Source organism: Papio anubis, chromosome 7, assembly GCF_008728515.1.
Source record: "Papio anubis isolate 15944 chromosome 7, Panubis1.0, whole genome shotgun sequence".
Classification (NCBI taxonomy): Eukaryota; Metazoa; Chordata; class Mammalia; order Primates; family Cercopithecidae; genus Papio; species Papio anubis.
Genome location: NC_044982.1, coordinates 125,083,779 through 125,103,424, shown reverse-complemented (window position 1 = coordinate 125,103,424; position 19,646 = coordinate 125,083,779). Strand labels below are relative to the sequence as shown.

The window sequence follows — 19,646 nt, the reverse complement described above, 5'->3', positions numbered from 1 at the left end:
CCAGGCTGGTCCCAAATTCCTGGGCTCAAGCAATCCTCCCACTTCAGCCACCCAAAGTGCTGTGGGATTATAGGCATAAGCCACTGCACCTGGCTTATATTATTTTTAATGGTTTAAGTATTGCCCTGTATGTGCACATGTATTTTGTATTTACGTATGCATGTATACACACCCTCCCCATAATTTTTAGACATGTGAACTCTTTTCACTTTCCAATATTATGAACAATGCTTTTAGGAACATGCTTATATATATTTCTTTTTAAACTGTTGAGAATTAAAGATTGTAAATAGAATTAAAATATGTAACTTCAATCAATGTGGTGTTCAAGTTTCCAAAAATTGAGTTTTCTAAAAACCTCAGAGATAAAGCAGCCAAACAACCACACTTTGCTCTATACTAATTGAGCAACTGGCTGGTTGATTATTCTAAACTGAGAGTGTACTGGGCAACTGGCTAACAAGAAAACCAAACATTACCCTAAACACATTATAATCTCTCTTTAAAAGCTCAACAGTATCTGACATGGTGGCTCATGTCTGCAATCCCAGCACTTTCAGAGGCTGAGACAGGAGGATCACTCAATACCAGGAGTTTGAGACCAGCCTGGGCAACACAGCAAAACCTCATCTTTACAAATAAACAAATAAAATAGGACAGGCATGGTGGCTCATGCCTGTAATCCCAGCACTTTGGGAGGCTGAGGCAGGAAAACTGCTTGAGTCCAGGAGTTCGAGACCAGCCTGGGCAACATAGGGAGACCCTGTCTCTACCAAAAATTTAAAAATTAGCCTGGTAGGATGGTACACTCCTGTAGTCCCAGCTATTCAGGAAGATGAGGTGGGAGGACTGCTTGAGTCCCACAGATCAAGACTGCAGGGAGCTGTGATTGTGCCACTGTACTCCAGCCTGGGCAACAGAGTGAGACCTTGTCTCAGTCAATCAATAAATAAAATAAAGTTCAACATCTGCACACCCATTAGGATGGCTATCATCAAAAACAGAAAATAACAAGTGTTGACGAGGATGTGGAGACACTGGAATCCTTGTGCACTGCTGATGGGAATGCAAAATGGTGCAGTGACTGCTCGGGAAAATGGTATGGCAATTTTTCAAAAAATTAAACACAGAATCATTATGATTCACAATTCTCTTTCTGGATAGATGCTCCAAAGAAGTGGAAGCAGGAATTCAGATTTATTTTTACATGCATGTTCACAGCATTATTATTCACAATAACTAACAGGTGGAAGCAACCTAAGTGTGTATGATTGGACGAACGGATAAACAAAATTGGGTATATACATATGGTGAAGTATTATTCAACCTTAAAAAGGAAATTCCAACACATGCTACAACATGGGCAAACCTTGAGGACATTATGCTCGTGAAATAAGCCAGTTATAAAGGACAAATATTGCATGAGTCCACTTAATATTAAGTACCTAGTAGCCAGGTGCAGTGGCTCACGCCTGTAATCCTAGCACTTTGGGAGGCTGAGACGGATGGACTGCCTGAGCTCAGGAGTTCGAGACCAGCCTAGGCAACGCAGTGAAACTCCGCCTCTACTAAAATACAAAAAATTAGCCAGGAGTGTCAGCATGCACCTGTAGTCCCAGCTACTCAGCAGGCTGAGGCAGGAGAATTGCTTGAACCCGTGGGGTGGAGGTTGCAGTTAGCCTAGATCGCACCACTGCACTCCAGCCTGGGCGACAGAGCAAGACTCCATCTCCAAAAAAGCAAACAACACAAAAAAAATTAAGTATCTAGTGTAGTCAAATTCATAGAGACAGACAGAATGGTGGTTGCCAAGGGGTTGGGGGGAGGGGAGTGTTTAACAGATAGGAAATTTCAGTTAGGGAAGATGAAAAAGTTCTGGAGATGGATGGTGGTGATGGTTGTACACCAATATAAATGTACTTAATGCCACTGAACTTTTTTTTTTTTTTTTTTTTTTGAGACGGAGTTTCACTCTTGTTGCCCAGGCTGGACTGTAATGGCATGATATTGGCTCATCACAACCTCCGCCTCCTGGGTTCAGCAATTTTCCTGCCTCAGCCTCCCAAGTAGCTGGGATTACAGGCATGTGCCACCACGCCTGGCTAATTTTTGTATTTTTAGTGGAGATGGGGTTTCTCCATGTTGGTCAGGCTGGTATCAAACCCCTGACCTCAGGTGATCCACCCGCCTCAGCCTCCCAAAGTGCTGGGATTACAGGCATAAGCCACTGCACCTGGCCAATGCCACTGAACTTTAAAAAATTGTTATAATGGTAAATTCTGGTTATCACCTGTTATTAGATAATATTATTTTCTCCTATTCCTTTCCATGGGTTGCCCTTTTTAAAATTCTGTTGACAGTATGCAAAAGTTTTAAATTTTGCTGAAGTCCAACTTAGCTAGCTTCTTTTTTTGTTGTCTGTGATTTTGGTGTCATATCCAAGAAATCACTGCCAAATTCAATGTCATGAAGCTTTTCTCATGTGTATTCTGGTAAAAATATCATAGTTTCAATCTTATATTTAGGTCTTTAATCCACTCTGAATTGTTGAATACAATGTAAAGTAAGAATCCAACTTCACTGTTACGTGGGTATCCAGTTTTTCTAGCCTCATTTGTTGAAAAGACTGTCCTTTCCTCCACTGAGTGGTTATTTGTCCTTTTTTTTTTTGAGATGGAGTCTTACTCTGTCACCCAGGTTGGAGTGCAATGGCACAATCTCAGCTCACTGCAACCTCCACCTCCCGGGTTCAAGCAATTCTTCTGCCTCAGCCTCCCAAGTAGCTGGGACTACAGACGCATGCCACCACACTCGGCTAATTTTGTATTTTTAGTAAAGACGAGATTTTACCATAGTGGCCAGGCTGGTCTCAAACTCCCGACCTCGTGATCCACCCACTGCAGCCTCCCAAAGTGCTGAGATTATAGGTGTGAGCCCCCGTGCCCAGCCTATTTGTCTTATGTTTAAGACAGACTCCAAGGAAGGAGATTCCATAACTTCTCTCAATAATTCATGCTGATGTTGAACAAGTTTCGTGGTTTGGAACACTTTTATATTATACTCAAATCTAACTACTGAAACTTAAGCCTATTTTTCTTAAGTCCTCAGCAAAAAAATAAAAAAAACTCCTCAATAACCTCAAATACTATTAAGTAGCTCTCTTCAAATAACAAAACAATCCAATGATTTCCTAGACTTTCTTTCCTCAGGCAAAGTAATTTCAAATTCCTTTCACCTTTCCTCATAGGTCCTAGCTTTTAATTCTTTGATCATCTTTGAAGGCTCTTTCCTGAATCCATTTGAAGTTTTCTGCATGTTTCTTAAGATATAGAATCCATTAACCAAAGAATTTAGAAGTTTCTCTGAAGTTGTCTAGTCTATCCCTCTGCTTCTAGGAAGATTTTATCTAAATCAATTCAGGCCAGACTGGAATGTTCATATTTGTAGGAAGCGCTTTGAAGAAAGAACTCATACCCTTCTTTGAGTATAAAATCAGCAATCGTTAGAGTTGGACTTCAAGTGTCTCAAGACTTTTAGTCAAAAGAAAAGTACATGGCCGGGCACGGTGGCTCACGCCTGTAATCCCAGTACTTTGGGATGCCGGGGTGGGTGAATCACGAGGTCAGGAGATCGAGACCATCCTGGCCAACATGGTGAAACTCTGTCTCTACTAAAAATACAAAAATTAGCTGGGCATAGTAGTGCATGCCTGTAATCCCAGCTACTCAGGAGGCTGAGGCAAGAGAATCGCTTGAACCAGGGGAGTTGGAGGTTGCAGTGAGCCGAGATCGTGCCACTGCACTCCAGCCTGGTGACTCAGCAAGATTCCATCTCAAAAAAAAAGAAAAAAAGAAAAAGAAAAGTACATAAGACTAATTATATTGTAGAGTCCCTTTCCTATTTCTCTCTTCAGATAGAGAGGTATCATATCACTCTTATGTCTCCATTTGGTTGCAGATCTTCCACTGAATCACTATCAAAGCAGCCAGGTATAGAATTTTTCCATTAGCAAAGTAACTAAGAATTCACAAGGAACCAAACAGAAACAGTGATGACAAATCAACATGGAACTAGAAGTTGATCAAAACACTAGAAAAGCGACTATTCTTCCCGGAGAAATCACTTTTGGATTCTGACAAACCACAGAGGCAATGAATTTTAAAAACCACAGATCCTTCCTCAAATATTATACTCTCAATCTTCATGCTGGAAAGCATAATAGAGTAGCTAAGCTAGTAAATTAAAAATGCAAAATTCCATGGAGTTCAAGGGTTGAAAGGCATACACATCATATATTCAGACATGAGGGTCTTATTATGAAGACTGAGAGAATTACACACTTCAGCCCACTCCTTAGCACATGGCCATAGCCTGCTCAGCCAATTGGGCTTCAAGGTGCTTTTCTGGAAGCACTATAAGTAGAAGGCACTGCAAAACTCAGTCTACAGATTGCAGAAGGCAGCAATATTAGCAGCACAGAGAGATTTTTTTAAAACCCAATTGTTAGAAAACCTCTGTTAAAAAGAACCCTTAGAAATGTGGGTGATGGATAAAGGAGGGGCTCATTACACTATTTTGTTTACTTTGTGTATGATTTTTTTAAAAGGTTTTTAGAAATCTAAGAAAAAAGAGTCCACAATGAAGATCCAAACAAAGTACAACTGAAACAGCAGCAGCAGAGCTTCCCTGCATTTCTGTGCCAGATGCTGATTACATTTCCGTGCCAGATACTGATTACATTTCCATACAGGCTGTGCATTTGCCAGAATATTTGCCACAGTTATTCTGGAAAACACATGCCTGCCTAAAATCCTAAACAAACAGCAGACAGCTACCTTATAGGAGTATAGTGCTTAAGGCAAATTTACCATTACAATCCAAAGAGCTCAATTACTGCCTTCATATCTCCCTTTGAAGAACAGAAGCCCAAAAGGAAGAGAGAAAGCCTGTAGACAAAATTGTTATCCTCTAAAATGCCTTTCAGACTGATCTGAAAGAGAAATGCAGTACTGAGTCACACCATACTAGATTGCAAGAGTTCCATTTTTAGCTTTAAATAGTGGCCATACAAAGCAAAATAAAAGTTTTTAAAAAGGAAAGTGAAATGTAACGATCAATCATGTCAACAATATGTTATGTAAGCTTATCTATACAGGTTGATTGGTACAACCTGGCAGAAGAAATCAAGATGAAAGAAGTGTCCCTAACAGAAAGCCTAACAAATATGTAGTAACATGGCAAATTGTTTAAGTGTTTTAGGAAGTGCTTCGTTCTCTTAGTAGTCCCAAAAAATCAGAGATTATTCCAACTTATCAGAATAATAGAACAGAAAAAGTAAAAAAGTCAGTGTACTAGAGAACACTTTAATAGAATAACCAAATTCCTATAAATTAAAAAAATGTGGTTAATCCTATTTTTTTGAGACAGGGTATCTGTCACCCAGGCTGAGTGCACAGGTGCAAGCAATCTCGGCTCACTGCAGTCTCAACTTCCTGGGCTCGGGTTATTCTCCCACATTAGCCTCCAAAGTAGCAGGGACTACACGTGTGTGCCAGCATACCTGACGAATTTTTTGTATTTTTTGTAGAGACAGTGTTTCGCCTTGTTGCCCAGGCTGGTCTGAACTTCTGGGCTCAAGCGATCTGCCTGTCTTGGCTTCCTAAAGTGGATTACAGGCATGAGCCACTGCGTCTGGCCGGTTAATCCTCTAATATTCAATCTAAGAGGATATTTGACCTGCATTGTTAACATGTATTACCTCTCTTCCTGCTCCCATCTATCCAACAAGAGTTCCAAGTCAAAATACAAAAAGAAAACACTTGGTTTCCTAGAAGTTACCTGCTGCTCTAAGCCCTGCTCCCTGTCCACCCACCCCTTTGTAGAGAAACAAATCTGATAACTGTCAGTTCCTCACAAGACAACCCTACCTCCTCCACAAGCAAGCTGGATGAGAAGAATGACCAATCACAGAACAAGTGTGGATGTGGTAAGTGCAATTAATTAGAAAAGAATAACAATGCCAGGCGTGGTGGCTCACACCTGTAATCCCAGTACTTTGGGAGGCCAAGCTGGATGGATCACCTGAGCTCAGGAGTTCGAGACCAACTGGGCAACATGATGAAACACTGTCTCTACAAAAAATACAAAACTTAGCCAGGTGTGGTGGTGCACACCTGCAGTCCCAGCCTCTTAGGAGGCAGACTGAGGTGGAAGGATCGCTTGAGCCCAGGAAGCAGAGGTTGCAGTGAGCCAAGATCACATCACTGCACTCCAGCCTGGGCAACAGCGTGAGACCCTGTCTCTAAAAAGTAAATAAAAAGAAAGAAAAGAAAAGAATTGCATAGATTTCCTTCAACCATTAACTCCTCTAGCTTCCAACTAATAAAACAAAGCTACCTGTAAATCCTGGGATACCTACTATGAGGACAAACACAGAGTTTCAGTGAAACTAGTCATATGAAACATTTCACATGAAAAAATGGTTTTGTTATCCACCTTAAATATAAGACAAAGAATTCTGTCTTTTAAAATTATTATTCCTCACAAATAATAAAATTATTACTTCTCTTTTTCAATAGGATATCATTTTCAATGACTAGTTTATTCACAAGGTTAGTATTAATATACCAATTGACTCCTTTGCTTCTAATTTGACCATATGGTATATTTTTCATGCTTGACAGATTTTTAAGGCCATGATTAGATGATCAGTTATGATTTTCTTCTAAGTACAAAAAATAAATCAGTTTAGAGAAAAAAACAGTAAAATTTTTAAATGATTTTATCTTTTTAATTAAGATACCTCTGTGAAAGATTAAGTTCACAGAATTACTAGTTCTTCCAGCTTTTTTTAATCAACTAATTTTTGAGTCATCATTGCTAACACTAAAGTTAGTATCATTTAATTATATAGTGTTATATAGTATACAGTGATTCATCACTGTAACACTATCATTGAAGAAAAACGTGGGATCATATATTAAAAAAAACCATTAGCATTTTTGTGAATGAATGCTTAAAACTATTTCCTATAAGAGGATATAAGCAATGGGAGCACCAAAACATTAATTACCACAAACAGATTCTACTCACCAGTTTGATTGCTACATATTCATTGGTGTAGAGATTTTTACCTAAGGGGAAAGCAGAATGTATACGTTTTAGTGACATTTATTCCGGGAAAGGCAAAGCAAAATATTAGCTTACAGGGTCATGAGAAAGGTTATATTCCCAATGCTGCTCACATAAATGAAACTTGATTCATAAGTGAAAAGCTACAGAGATAATGAGATCCAGCAAGGCTAGAACAGCTTGAAAATTTAGAAATTTAAGCTACACCTGAGAATCTTCCTAAAAGAGAAAACATATCTCTCTTACACACACACATACACACACACACACGCATGTGCGCGTGTGTTAATATTTCTCATCTATTAAGTCACAAGGCAATTCAAGAAGAAATTCCAGAATTTCAAAGAGATTTTAGCTCTTGGCACAATAAACACAAACCTTCATTCTTCGAACTAACTGGCAAATAGAATTCTATATATTTTGTCACGGTATGTCGTGTCAACTTTAGATGGCATAAAGGATAGTGTGAATAAAACCAATTATTGCCCAAACTTACTTTTGGAGAATTCATCTACTGCTTGTAAGCAGATGATTCTCAAAGTTGTTTTGACTGTTCACCAGAACAATAACTTTATATCTTTTAACTATTTACAGGAAACAGATCTTCAGATCTTAGACAACACTTACACATCTCAAAGTTCTTCCTGCAATAACGCTTTTTTCTTTAAACTTTCCTGTTTCTACAAATGTAATCAATATTCCCAGACGTTTAGACTAAGAACTTGGAATGATGATGAGGACCAGAGCAACAACTTTCAATTAGTGAACCTGTAATATATGCTGGGTACTCAGCTCCTCTCACCTCCCCACCGTCACTAATCCTTGGAAACCTTAACTTTAATTCCTCCTGAGTGCTTAGTACATATCATGTAGTTTAGTAGTTTAGCTACTGCACTGAACTTCATATCTCTTCTTACACATTTGCCTTCTTATCCAGCTAGAGTGTAAATATCTTGAGGACAGGGATTTTAAGTTTTCTCAATACCCTATGGTGCTTAAGACCGTGTTCAGCACATATAAGACACTCAAAATCTCGACTGATTAAAAGTTATTGGTACTGTATCTATAGTACGGCTATTTTTAAAATAATATACGAGTAAATGTTATATTCCTATAATACACAGCTGAATATATGTGTGTGAAAAATAATACAAAAGTAATATAAAAGTTTTTAGTATTTTCTGATTTTTATATAATGTACATTGTTTTTATAAATAAAAAAAGCTGGGTGTGGTGTAATCCCAACACTTTGGGAGGCTGAGGCAGGTGGATCACTTGAGGTTAGGAGTTCAAGACCAGCCTGGCCAACATGGCGAAACCCTGTCTCTACTAAAAATACAAAAATTAGCTGGGCGTGGTGGTGAATGCTTGTAATCTCAGATACTTGTGAAGCTGAGGCGAGAAAATCACTTGAATCCGGGAGGTGTAGGCTACAGTGAGCCAAGATTACACCACTGTACTCCAGCCTGGGCAACAGAGTGAGATGCCGTCTCATAAATAAATAAATAAACAAAGAAACATAAAAAGCTGCTTACAAGTTTTCATTTACACACCTCTAGACAACTAAGGCCCTCTGCAATATAACTACATCATTAAACTTTTCATACTGCCATCAGATTGTGAGTACTTTTATGTGTCAAAGAGTACACTAATTTAGGAATAATTTTTGTCTGCAAGTAAGATAAAAAGAAGACTAACAGGTTGGTTTCTTAGGTGTTTGCCCTAAGAAACCATAAGAAACACCTAAGAAACCATAAGATGAATAACTTCTTTTTTAGGGGAGCACAAGTAGAAAATAGGCATTTCTCTCATATATATAGTGTTTGCATTAACTTTCTAAAGGTTACTTTATGTTTCTGATTACTGTTTCCACCAAAACCATTCTAAAATATATTTCATGAAATTATAAAAAGGATAGTAATAAGTAAGAGAGGAACAGATGAGGCAGTAACAAATAGCCAACTCCCAGGCAGATTAAAACTTTAATTTGGCCCACGACTTCTTGCACACCAGATGTGATGCTGCGCAAAGATTTTTCAGGATAGCTCTTCCTGAAATGAAATGAGTATTGTTACTGTGACTTAAAACTAATTTTAGGGTCAGGTGCAGTGGCTCATGCCTGTAATCCCAGCACTTTGGGAGGCCAAGGTGGGTGGATCACCTGAGGTCAGGAGTTCGAGAACAGCCTGGTCAACATGGTGAAACCCTGTCTCTACTAAAAATACAATAATTAGTTGGGGGGGATGGTGGGCACCTGTAATCCCAGCTACTCGGCAGACTGATGCAGGAGAATCACTTGAACCTGGGACACAGAGGTTGCAGTGAGCTGAGATCACGCCATTGCACTCCAGCATGGGAGACAGGAGCAAAACTCTGTCTCAAAAAAAAAAACAAAAAAACAAAAAAACCCAAAAAACTAATTTTAGCACAAGCTTAACCATAAGAACCTAATTACAGCTCACGCCTGTAATCCCAGCACTTGGGGAGGGCGAGGCAGGTGGATCACGAGGTCAGGAGTTCGAGACCAGCCTGACCAACAGGGTGAAATCCCATCTCTACTAAAAATACAAAAATTAGGCAGGCGTGGTGGCATGCACCTGTAATCCCAGCTACTCGGGAGGCTGAGACAGGAGAATCGCTTGACCCGGGAGGCAGAGGTTGCAGTGAGCCAAAATTGCACCATTGTACTCCAGCCTGGGCAACAGAGCAAGACTGCTTCTCAAAAAAAAAAAAAAAGCAAGCCATTAAAAAAGCAAGCCATTAATACCATTTTTCCATATTCCTACTGCCTGTATAAATTGCAGAACATCAATGCTATCTTAAAGTTTAAAATGAAAGGTTTTGTGACCTGATAAGATCTGGGATTTTGCATGAGCATTGTAAGGTAGTACAAGATTAACTAGAAAAAAAAGAGAACAGAGGTAGGGAAAAACGTGACTATTTAATGTCCATCTACACAAATACCAGACATCTAAGATGAGCAACCTCAGTTCTCACCCTTCATAGACTGTATTCTACCTCCTCACACAAGGTCTTGTATGTGGTGGCTCAAAAGTGTGTCAAATAAATCACATGATATGGTGTGTGTTAAAAATAAAATACAAACAAGTCAGTAGAAGAGCCTGGATATGGAGGTTAATGAATTTGGGCAGAAGCAGCACTTGAAGTGAGCCCAGAAGGATTTCCTATTTTTAAAAAATACTAATTTGAACAATGATATGGAGAAATGATAGAAAATGCACAGGATTTGATATGCTGTGGGTAGACCCATATAATCGGAGCACATAGTGTGTGGGAAGAAATAGAAGAAAAGCCATAAAGATCCACTAAGCTAAGCACAGGTTATGAATAATATTGAATGCCAGGTCCCCACTCTGAGGTACGTATGCCCGCGGGTACCTAGAAGTGTGCCAAGGCACTTGTGTACTAAGCTACAGGACAAGTAATACACACTTTTCTTGGATCCTCATTTGCATTTGAAGATTTGGAGAAAGTCTTTTTTTATATAAAAACAAACCTACTATATTATAGAAATTGTGCATAGATTTCTTTTGAAGAAAAAAATGCAGCTGGGTGTGGTGGCTCACACCTGTAATCCCAGCACTTTGGGAGACCAAGGTGGGCGGATCACCTGAGGTCAGGAGTTTGAGACCAGCCTGACCAACATGGAGAAACCCTCATCTCTACTAAAAATACAAAATTAGCCAGGCATTGTGGTGCATGCCTGTAATCCCATCTAATCGGGAGGCTGAGACAGGAGAATTGCTTGAACTTGGGAGGCGGAGGTTGCAGTCAGCCGAGATCGTACCACTGCACTCCAGCCTGGGCAACAAGAGCAAAACTCCATCTCAAAAAAAAAAAAATGTTTCAAAGAAATCCTGGGCACTTACATATTTGTTTCTTCCACAAGAAGTCTTGATGAGTCTCATTCAGTGTGCAACCTTTTTCTTTTTTTTTTTTGAGACAGAGTCTCACTTTCCTGCCCAGGCTGGAGCGCAGTGGCGCGATCTCAGCAACTTCTGCCTCTATGGTTCAAGCGATTCTCCTGCCTCAGCCTCCAGAGTGGCTGGGATTACAGGCATGCGTCACCATGCCCAGCTAATTTTTGTATCTTTAGTAGAGACAGGGTTTCACCATATTGGCCAGGATGGGCTAGATCTCTCGACTTTGTGACCCGCCCGCCTCGGCCTCCGAAAGTGTTGGGATTACAGGCATGAGCCACTGCGCCCGGCCTCAGTGTGCAACCTTTTTCTTATTTTACCTGTATTTAGCTGGGTAGCCGCTTTTCACAGTAGAGCTGACTTTCAACTAAGTTTTCCATTTTTAGCCCCTTCTGCATCCCACCTTTGTGAAGTTCCTACTGTCTCCAATTCCTAAGTCTATCTGGTATATTTTATAGTATTACCTGGCCTGCCCCTTCAGGCAAGCCTTCTCTGCAGTGCTAAGTGAGTTACCACCTAACCATCTGTGTTTCAGCTTCCAAAATTTGTTAACATTTCTCAATATATTTTCACCTTCTCTTCCATTTTTTTGGTTCCTTGTGGTTTTATGCCTTTTTGTTTAAAAAAAGAAAAAGCCTTTTTCTAAATACACTTTCTAGTCTTAAGACTAAGCCAACACCCAATTTCATAAACTTCTACCTATAATTAGTTATGCATGTATCTTTTTACTTCCACTCGGCCGTAAATTTCCAGAGGACAAGAATGTTTAATTCATCTTTTTATCCCTAGAAACAAACATAGTATCTGACATTCAGTAGGTAAGACATGCTAAAGTGAACAAATTGACTTGATATACGTAGAAAGTTCCGGGCGCGGTGGCTCAAGCCTGTAATCCCAGCACTTTGGGAGGCCGAGATGGGCGGATCACGAGGTCAGGAGATCAAGACCATCCTGGCTAACACGGTGAAACCCTGTCTCTACTAAAAAATACAAAAAACTAGCCGGGCGAGCTGGCGGGCGCCTGTAGTCCCAGCTACTCAGGAGGCTGAGGCAGGAGAATGGCGTAAACCCGGGAGGTGGAGCTTGCAGTGAGCTGAGATCCGGCCACTGCACTCCAGCCTGGGCGACAGAGCGAGACTCCGTCTCAAAAAAAAAAAAAAAAAAAAAAAAAGAAAGTTCTTGTGAGAAAGTTCTTGGGTGATATAAAAGAAAGGTTAGTTTAGAATAAGATTATGGATAATCCTAAATGCAAATATGGGAGTTTTAACTCCATTCTTCAGCTTGCTGTGAATGAAGGGAAAAAGCAAACGGTGAAAGTTGTATTTCTAGAATATTAATCTGACAACTATGTGAGAAAAAATGTTTAAAAATCTGAAGAAATGGACAAGTTCCTGGAAACATACATACAACCTACCAAGATCGAGTCAGAAGAAATAGAAAACCTGAACAGAACAATAGCCAAGTAATAAGATTGAAGTAATGATAAAGACTCCCCCAACAAAGAAAAAGCCCAGGACCTGATGGCTTCATTGCTGAATTCTATCCAACATTGAAAGAACAAATATAAATTCTTTTCAAACTATTCCAAAAAACCGAAGAGAGGAATACTTCTAAACTTATTCTGAGTCCAGCATTATGCTGATACCCAAACCAGGCCAGGATACAACAAAATAAAACTACAGGCCAATATCCCTGATGAAAATAGAGGTACAAATCCTCAACAAAATACTAACAAACTAAATCCAACAACATACTAAAAGATGATTCACCATGATCAAGTGGGATATATCCCAGGGACGTAAGGATGCTTGAACATATGCATATCAATACACATGATACGTCACATGAACAGAATGAAAGACAAAAACTATATGATCATCTCAACAGACACAGAAGACATTTGATAAAATTCAACATCCCTTCATGATAAAAACTCTCAATAAATTTAGGCATAAAAGGAACACATTTCAACATAATAAAGGCCATATATGACAAACTCACAGCTAATATCAGACTGAATGGGGAAAAATTAAAAGCTTTTCCTCAAAAGACTAGAACAAGACAAGGATGCTCACTTTTACCAATTTTATACAACATAGTATTCAAAGTACTATCCAAAGCAAAGAGGCAAAAGACAGGGCGTCCAAATAGGAAAGGAGGAAATCAAACTGCTCCTGTTTGCAGATGACATAATCATATATATAGAAAATCCCAAAGACGCCTCCAAAAAACTATTAGAACTATTAGAATTCAGTAAAGTTACAGGATAGAAAATTAACATACAAAAATTAGTAGCATTTCTAATGCCAAAAACAAACCAGTGGAAAAAGAAATTGAGAATATAATCGGAGCACACAGTTTGAGGGAAGAAATATGGTTTGGCTGTGTCCCCACCCAAATATCATCTTGAATCATAGCTCCCATAAGTCCCATGTATAGTGGAAGAGACCCAAAGGGAGGTAAATGAAATGGGGTAGGTTTTTCACATGCTGTTCTCATGATAGTGAATAAGTCTCATGAGATCTGATGGTTTTTTTTTTTTTTTTTTTTTTTTTTGAGACGGAGTCTCGCTCTGTCGCCCAGGCTGGAGTGCAGTGGCCGGATCTCAGCTCACTGCAAGCTCCACCTCCTGGGTTTACGCCATTCTCCTGCCTCAGCCTCCCGAGTAGCTGGGACTACAGGCGCCCGCCACCTCGCCCGGCTAAGTTTTTGTATTTTTTAGTAGAGACGGGGTTTCACCGTGTCAGCCAGGATGGTCTCGATCTCCTGACCTCGTGATCCGCCCGTCTCGGCCTCCCAAAGTGCTGGGATTACAGGCTTGAGCCACCGCGCCCGGACGATCTGATGGTTTTATAAAGGGGAGTTCCCTTGCACATACTTCATTTGCCTGCCGCCATGTAAGATGTGACTTTGCTGCTCCTTTGCTTTCTGCCATGATTGTGAGGCCTCCCAGCTATGTGGAACTGTGAATCAGTTAAACCTCTTTCCTTCATAAATTAGCCAGTCTTGGGTATGTCTTTATTAGCAGTGTGAGAACAGACTAATACAGAAGGCAATCCCATTTACAATAGCTTAAAAAACAAACAAACAAACAAACAAACAAAAAAAACTAGGAATAAATTCAACCAAAGAGGTGAATGATCTCTACAAGGGAAACTATAAATTACTAACAAAAGAAACTGAAGAAGACACACACACAAAAATGAAATATATCCATTGGAAGAAAATTGGCCAGTCACAGTGGCTTATGCCTATTACTGCCAGCACTTTAGGAGGCCAAGGCAGGAAGATCACTTCAGGCCAGGAGTTTGAGAGCAGCTAGGCAACATAGTGAGACACTGTATCTGCAAAAAAAAATTTTTAATTAGTCAGGTGTAAGGGTAAGTGCCTATAATCCTAGCTAGTAGGTAGACTGAGATGGGAAGAATGTTTGAGCCCAGGAGTTCATGGTTACAGTGAGCTATGATCATGTCACTACACTCCAGCCTAGGTGACAAGCAAGACCTTGTCTCTTTTTTCTGAGACAGAGTCTCACTCTATCACCAGGCTGGAGTGCAGTGGCACGATCTCGGCTCAATGCAACTTCTGCCTTCTGGGTTCAAGTGATTCTCCTGTCTCAGCCTCCCAAGTAGCTGGGACTACATGCATGCGCCACCACACTCAGTTAATTTTTATATTTTTAGTAGAGACAGAGTCTCACTATGTTGGCCAGGATGATCTAGATCTCCTGACCTCGTGATACACCTGCCTCAGCCTCCCAAAGTGCTGGGATTACAGGCGTGAGCCACCACACCCAGCGCGTGACTTTGTCTCTTAAAAAAAATAAAAATAAAAAATTGAAAGAATATTGCTACAATGTCCATTCTACCCAAAGTGATCTACAAGATTCAATGCAATCTCTATCAAAATACCAATGACATTCAATACAGAAATAGAAAAAAAAAATCCTAAAATTCATATGGAACCACAAAAGATTCCAAATAGCCAAAATAATCTTGAGCAAAAAGAACAAAGCAAAAGAATCACTCTACCCAATGCAAAAATCTCCCAGAAAACTATAGTAACCAAAGCAGCATGGCACTGGCATAAAAACAGACAAGTGAAACAGAATAGAGAACTCAGAAATAAATCTACACATTTACAGGTAACTGATTTTCGACAGAGGTGCCAAGAATATACACTGGGGAAAACAGTCTTTTCAATAAATGATGCTAGGAAAACTGGATATTCACACACAGAAGGAAAGTAGACCCTTATCGCTCACGTTATGCAAAAATCAACTCAAAATGAATTAAAGACTTAAATGTAAGACCCAAAACTATAAAACTACTAGAATAAAACACAAGGGAAATGCTTCATGACATTCTCTAGGCAAGGATGTTTTGGATGGGATCTCAAAAGCAAGGCAGGCTCACGCCTCTAATCCTAGCACTGTGGGAGGTCAAGACGGGTGGATCACTTGAGGACAGGAGTTCAAGAACAGCCTGGCCAACATGGTGAAATCCCATCTCTACTAAAAATACAAAAATTTAGCTGGGTGTGGTGGTGCATGCCTGTAATCCCAGTTACTTGGGAGGCTGAGGCAGAAGAATCACTTGAACCCAGGAGGAGGAGGAGGTTACAGTGAGCCAAGACTGTGCCACTGCACTCCAACCTGGACGACAAAGCAAGACCTTGTCTCAAAAAAAAAAAAAAGAAAGAAAGAAAGAAAAGAAACAGAAAAAGAAAAGAAAAAAAGAAAAAAAAGAAAAAAAGCACAGGCAACAAAAGTGAAAACAGGCAAATGGGATTATATCAAATTAAAAAGTTTCTCAACAGAGTGAAGAGACAACCTAGAGGGAAAAAATATTTGCAAATTATTCATCTGACAAAGGGTTAACATCCAGACCATATAAGGAACTTGAACAACTCACTAACAAAAAACCCCAAATAATCCAATTTAAAAATGAGCAAAAAAACCGAAATGGACATTTCTCAAACGAAGACATTCAAATGGCCAGCAGATACATGACAATGCTCAACATTACAAATCATCAGGGAAATGCAAGTCAAAACCACAAAGAGAAACCACCACACTCCAATTAAAATGGCAATTATCAAAAAAACAAATGAAGAGAGGGAAATTTTTTATACTCTGTTGGTAGGAATGTAGATTAGTACAGCCATTATGGAAAACAATATGAAGAGTTCTCAAAAAATTAAAAACAAAACTACCATATGACCCAACAATTCCACTACTGGGTATATATTCAAAGGAATGGAAACCAGTATGTCGGCCAGACATGGTGGCTCATGCCTATAGGTCCAACACTTTGGGAGGCCAAGGTGAGAAGATCACTTGAGCCCAGGAGTTTAAGACCAACCTGAGCAACATGGCAAAACCCATCTCTAAAAAAATAAATAAATAAAATAAATTTTATTTTTTAAATAAAATTGGGGAGGGGAGGGGAGGAAACCAGTATGCCGAAAAGATATCTGCATTCCCATATTTACTGCAGCAACATTCACAATAGCCAAGATATGGCATCAACCTAAGTGTATATCAACAGATGAAAAGAAAATGTACACATATACAATAGAATACTATTCAGTTATAAAAAGGAAATGTTGTCATTTGTGGCAAAGGAATAAACATGGAGAACATGTTAAGTGAAATAAGCCAGGCACAGAAACACAAATACTGCATGATCTCACTTATATGTGGAATCTAGGAAAGCTGATCTCACAGGAGAGAACAGAATGGTGGTTATCAGAGGCTGGGGAGGGAGAAGGGAGAGGAATAAGGAAAGGTTTGTCAATGGGTACAAAGTTACAGTGAGATTTTAAGAATAAGTTCTAGTGTTCTGTTAAGTAGTAGAATGACTATAGCTAACAACAGGACCTCAAATAACATCATTTCATGTTGTAACATGGATGAGAAAAAAATCAATTCCCAGCCAGAACTACCATCTGTGTAGAGTTTGCATGTTCTCCTCCTGTCTGTGTGGGCTTCCTCTGGGTACTCCAGTTTCTTCCCACATCCCAAAGGTGTGTACCTGAGGTTAACTGGGGTGTTTTGTTTTGTTTTGTTTTGTTTTAGGGAAAATACAGGATTTCATTTTTTATTCTTTTTATTTCAATTGTTTTTGAGGTAACTGGGGTGTTTAAATCATCCCAGGATGAGTCAATGTGGGTGTGTGTGTGAGCATCCTGCCACGGAATGACATTCCTCCAGAGTTGATTCCCACCTTGTGCCCTAAACTGCTGGGATAGGGTCTGGCCACCTGAGACCCTGAACTGGCATAAGTGGGTTGGAAAAATGCCTAAATACAAATTATTGTAAAATTAAAATTCTAGTCTATGGTAATCATATATATGCAAGACAATCAACAATGCAGTACAAAAGTGCTCAAGGAGCCTGCTTTATTTGTTTTTGCACTGCATGGTAGTAAGATATTCTCCTTACCAGTTTTGCTTTGTAAACATTTATTCCCTGATTTTACCCACCACCATTGTGCTGCCATCACTCACTGATTCACCAAAAAAAAAATGGGTAATTATCTTGTTTTTATATTATCTGCCTTAAATGTATGTATAGCCCACATTTATTTCAATGTTTATATTACAAGTGTCTTGGGCCTTTATCTAGAAGCTTGGTGATGTTTTTGTGACCAGAAGTATGCCATAGGTAGCACTCCTCCACTTTTTGAAACAGTTTCAGCAGAAATGGCACCAGTTCTTCTTTATAAACCTGGTAGAATTAGGCTGTGAATCCGTCTGGTACTGGGTTTTTGGTTGGTAGCCTATTTATTACTGATTTGATTTTGGAGCTCATTCTTGGTGTGTTCAAGAAATCAATTTCTTCCTTCAGTCTTGCGCAAGTGTATGTGTCCAGAAATTTATGCATCTCTTCTAGGTGTTCTAGCTTGTGTGCACAGAGGTGTTTGTAGTAGTTTCTGATTTTTTTTTTTTTTTTTTTTGAGACGCAGTCTTGCTCTGTGGCCCAGGCTGGAGTGCAGTGGTGCAATCTCAGCTCACGGCAACCTCTGCCTCCCGGGTTCAAGTGATTCTCCTGCCTCAGCCTCCCAAGTAGGTGGGATTACAGGTGAACATCACCACATCCAGCTAATTTCTGTATTTTTAGTAGAGACAGAGTTTCGCCATGTTGGCCAGACTGGTCTCGAACTCCTGACGTCAGGTGATCTGCCCGCCTCAGCCTCCCAAAATGCTGGGATTACAGGCGTGAGCCACCGTGCCTGGCCTCTGATGGCTATTTTTATTTTTGAGATGGAGTCTCACTCTGCCACCCACGTTGGAGTGCAGGGGTGCAATCTCAGCTCGCTGCAAACTCCACCTCCCAGGCTCAAGAGATTTTCCCACCTCAGCCTCCCCAGCAGCTGAAATTATAGGTGCACACCACCAGACCTGGCTAATTTTTTTGTATTTTTAGTAGAGACAGGGTTTCGCCATATTGGCTAGGCTGGTCTTGAACTCCTGACCTCAAGTGATCCACCCACCTTGGCCTCCCTAAGTGCTGGGATTATAGCCATGAGCCACCACACCTGGCCTCTGATGGCTGTTTTTATTTCTGTGGGGTCAGTGGTAACATCCCCTTCATCATTTTTAATCGTGTTTATTTGGATCTTCTCTCTTTTATTCTTTATTAGTCTAGTTAGTGGCCTATTAATTTTTTTTCAAGAAACCAACTTCTAGATTTGTTGATCTTTTGAATGGCTTTTCGTGTCTTAATTTCCTTCGGTTCATCTCTGATTTTGGTCATTTTTTTTTTCTCTGCTAGCTTTGGGGATGTTCTTGTTTCTCTAATTCTTTTCATTGTGATACTAGGTTGTTAATTTGAGATCTTTCTAACTTTTTGATGTGGACATTTAGTGCTATGAATTTCCCTGTTAACACTACCTGAGCTGTGTCCCAGAGATTCTGGTATGTTGTATCTTTGTTCTCATTAACTTCAAAGAACTTCTTGATTTCTGTCTTTATTTATTATTTACCCAAAAGTCATTCAGGAGCAGGTTGTTTAATTTCCACGTAATTGCATGGTTTTGAGTGATTTTCTTAGTTTTGACCTATATTTTATTTTAGTATGTATGTATGTATGTACTTTTTAAATTTAATTATTTTTGAGACGGAGTCTTGCTTTGTCTTCCAGGCTGGAGCGTAGCAGCATGATCTCAGCTCACAGGAACCTCTGCCTCCTGGGTTCAAGCGATTCTCCTGCCTCAGTCTCCTGAGTAGAGTAGCTGGGACTACAGACATGCACCACCACATCCAGCTAATTTTTGTGTTTTTAGTAGAGACAGGGTTTCACCATGCTGGCCAGGCTGGTCTTGAACTCCTGAACTCAAGTGATCCATCTGTCTCGGTCTGCCAAACTGCTGTGATTACAGGTGTGAGCCAATGAACTTGGCCAATTTATTTATTTATTTTGAGACAGAGTCTAACTCTGTCACCCAGGCTGGAGTCCAATGGCCCCATCTCGGCGCATTGCAACCTCTGCCTCCACAAGGCTCAAGCAATCCTCCATCTCAGCCTTCCAAGTAGCTGAGACCACAGGTGCATATCATCACACCCGTTTTT

General features: G+C 39.9%; 1 protein-coding gene across 14 annotated transcripts in view; it reads right to left on the bottom strand.

Annotated features, from left to right (window-relative positions):
- The window catches only part of CSNK1G1 (casein kinase 1 gamma 1), a 211,031-nt gene that overhangs the window by 93,137 nt on the left and 98,248 nt on the right, over positions 1 to 19,646 (bottom strand). For all 14 annotated transcript variants that reach the window (XR_649202.3, XR_649206.3, XR_649204.3 and 11 more), the window contains exon 3: positions 7,093 to 7,133. Coding sequence is in view for 11 of the 14 variants with exons in the window: in XM_009210369.2 (XP_009208633.1) it covers positions 7,093 to 7,133 (41 nt within the window). In the remaining 3 variants the exon portion in view is untranslated. The remainder of the gene's footprint in view (positions 1 to 7,092; positions 7,134 to 19,646) is intronic.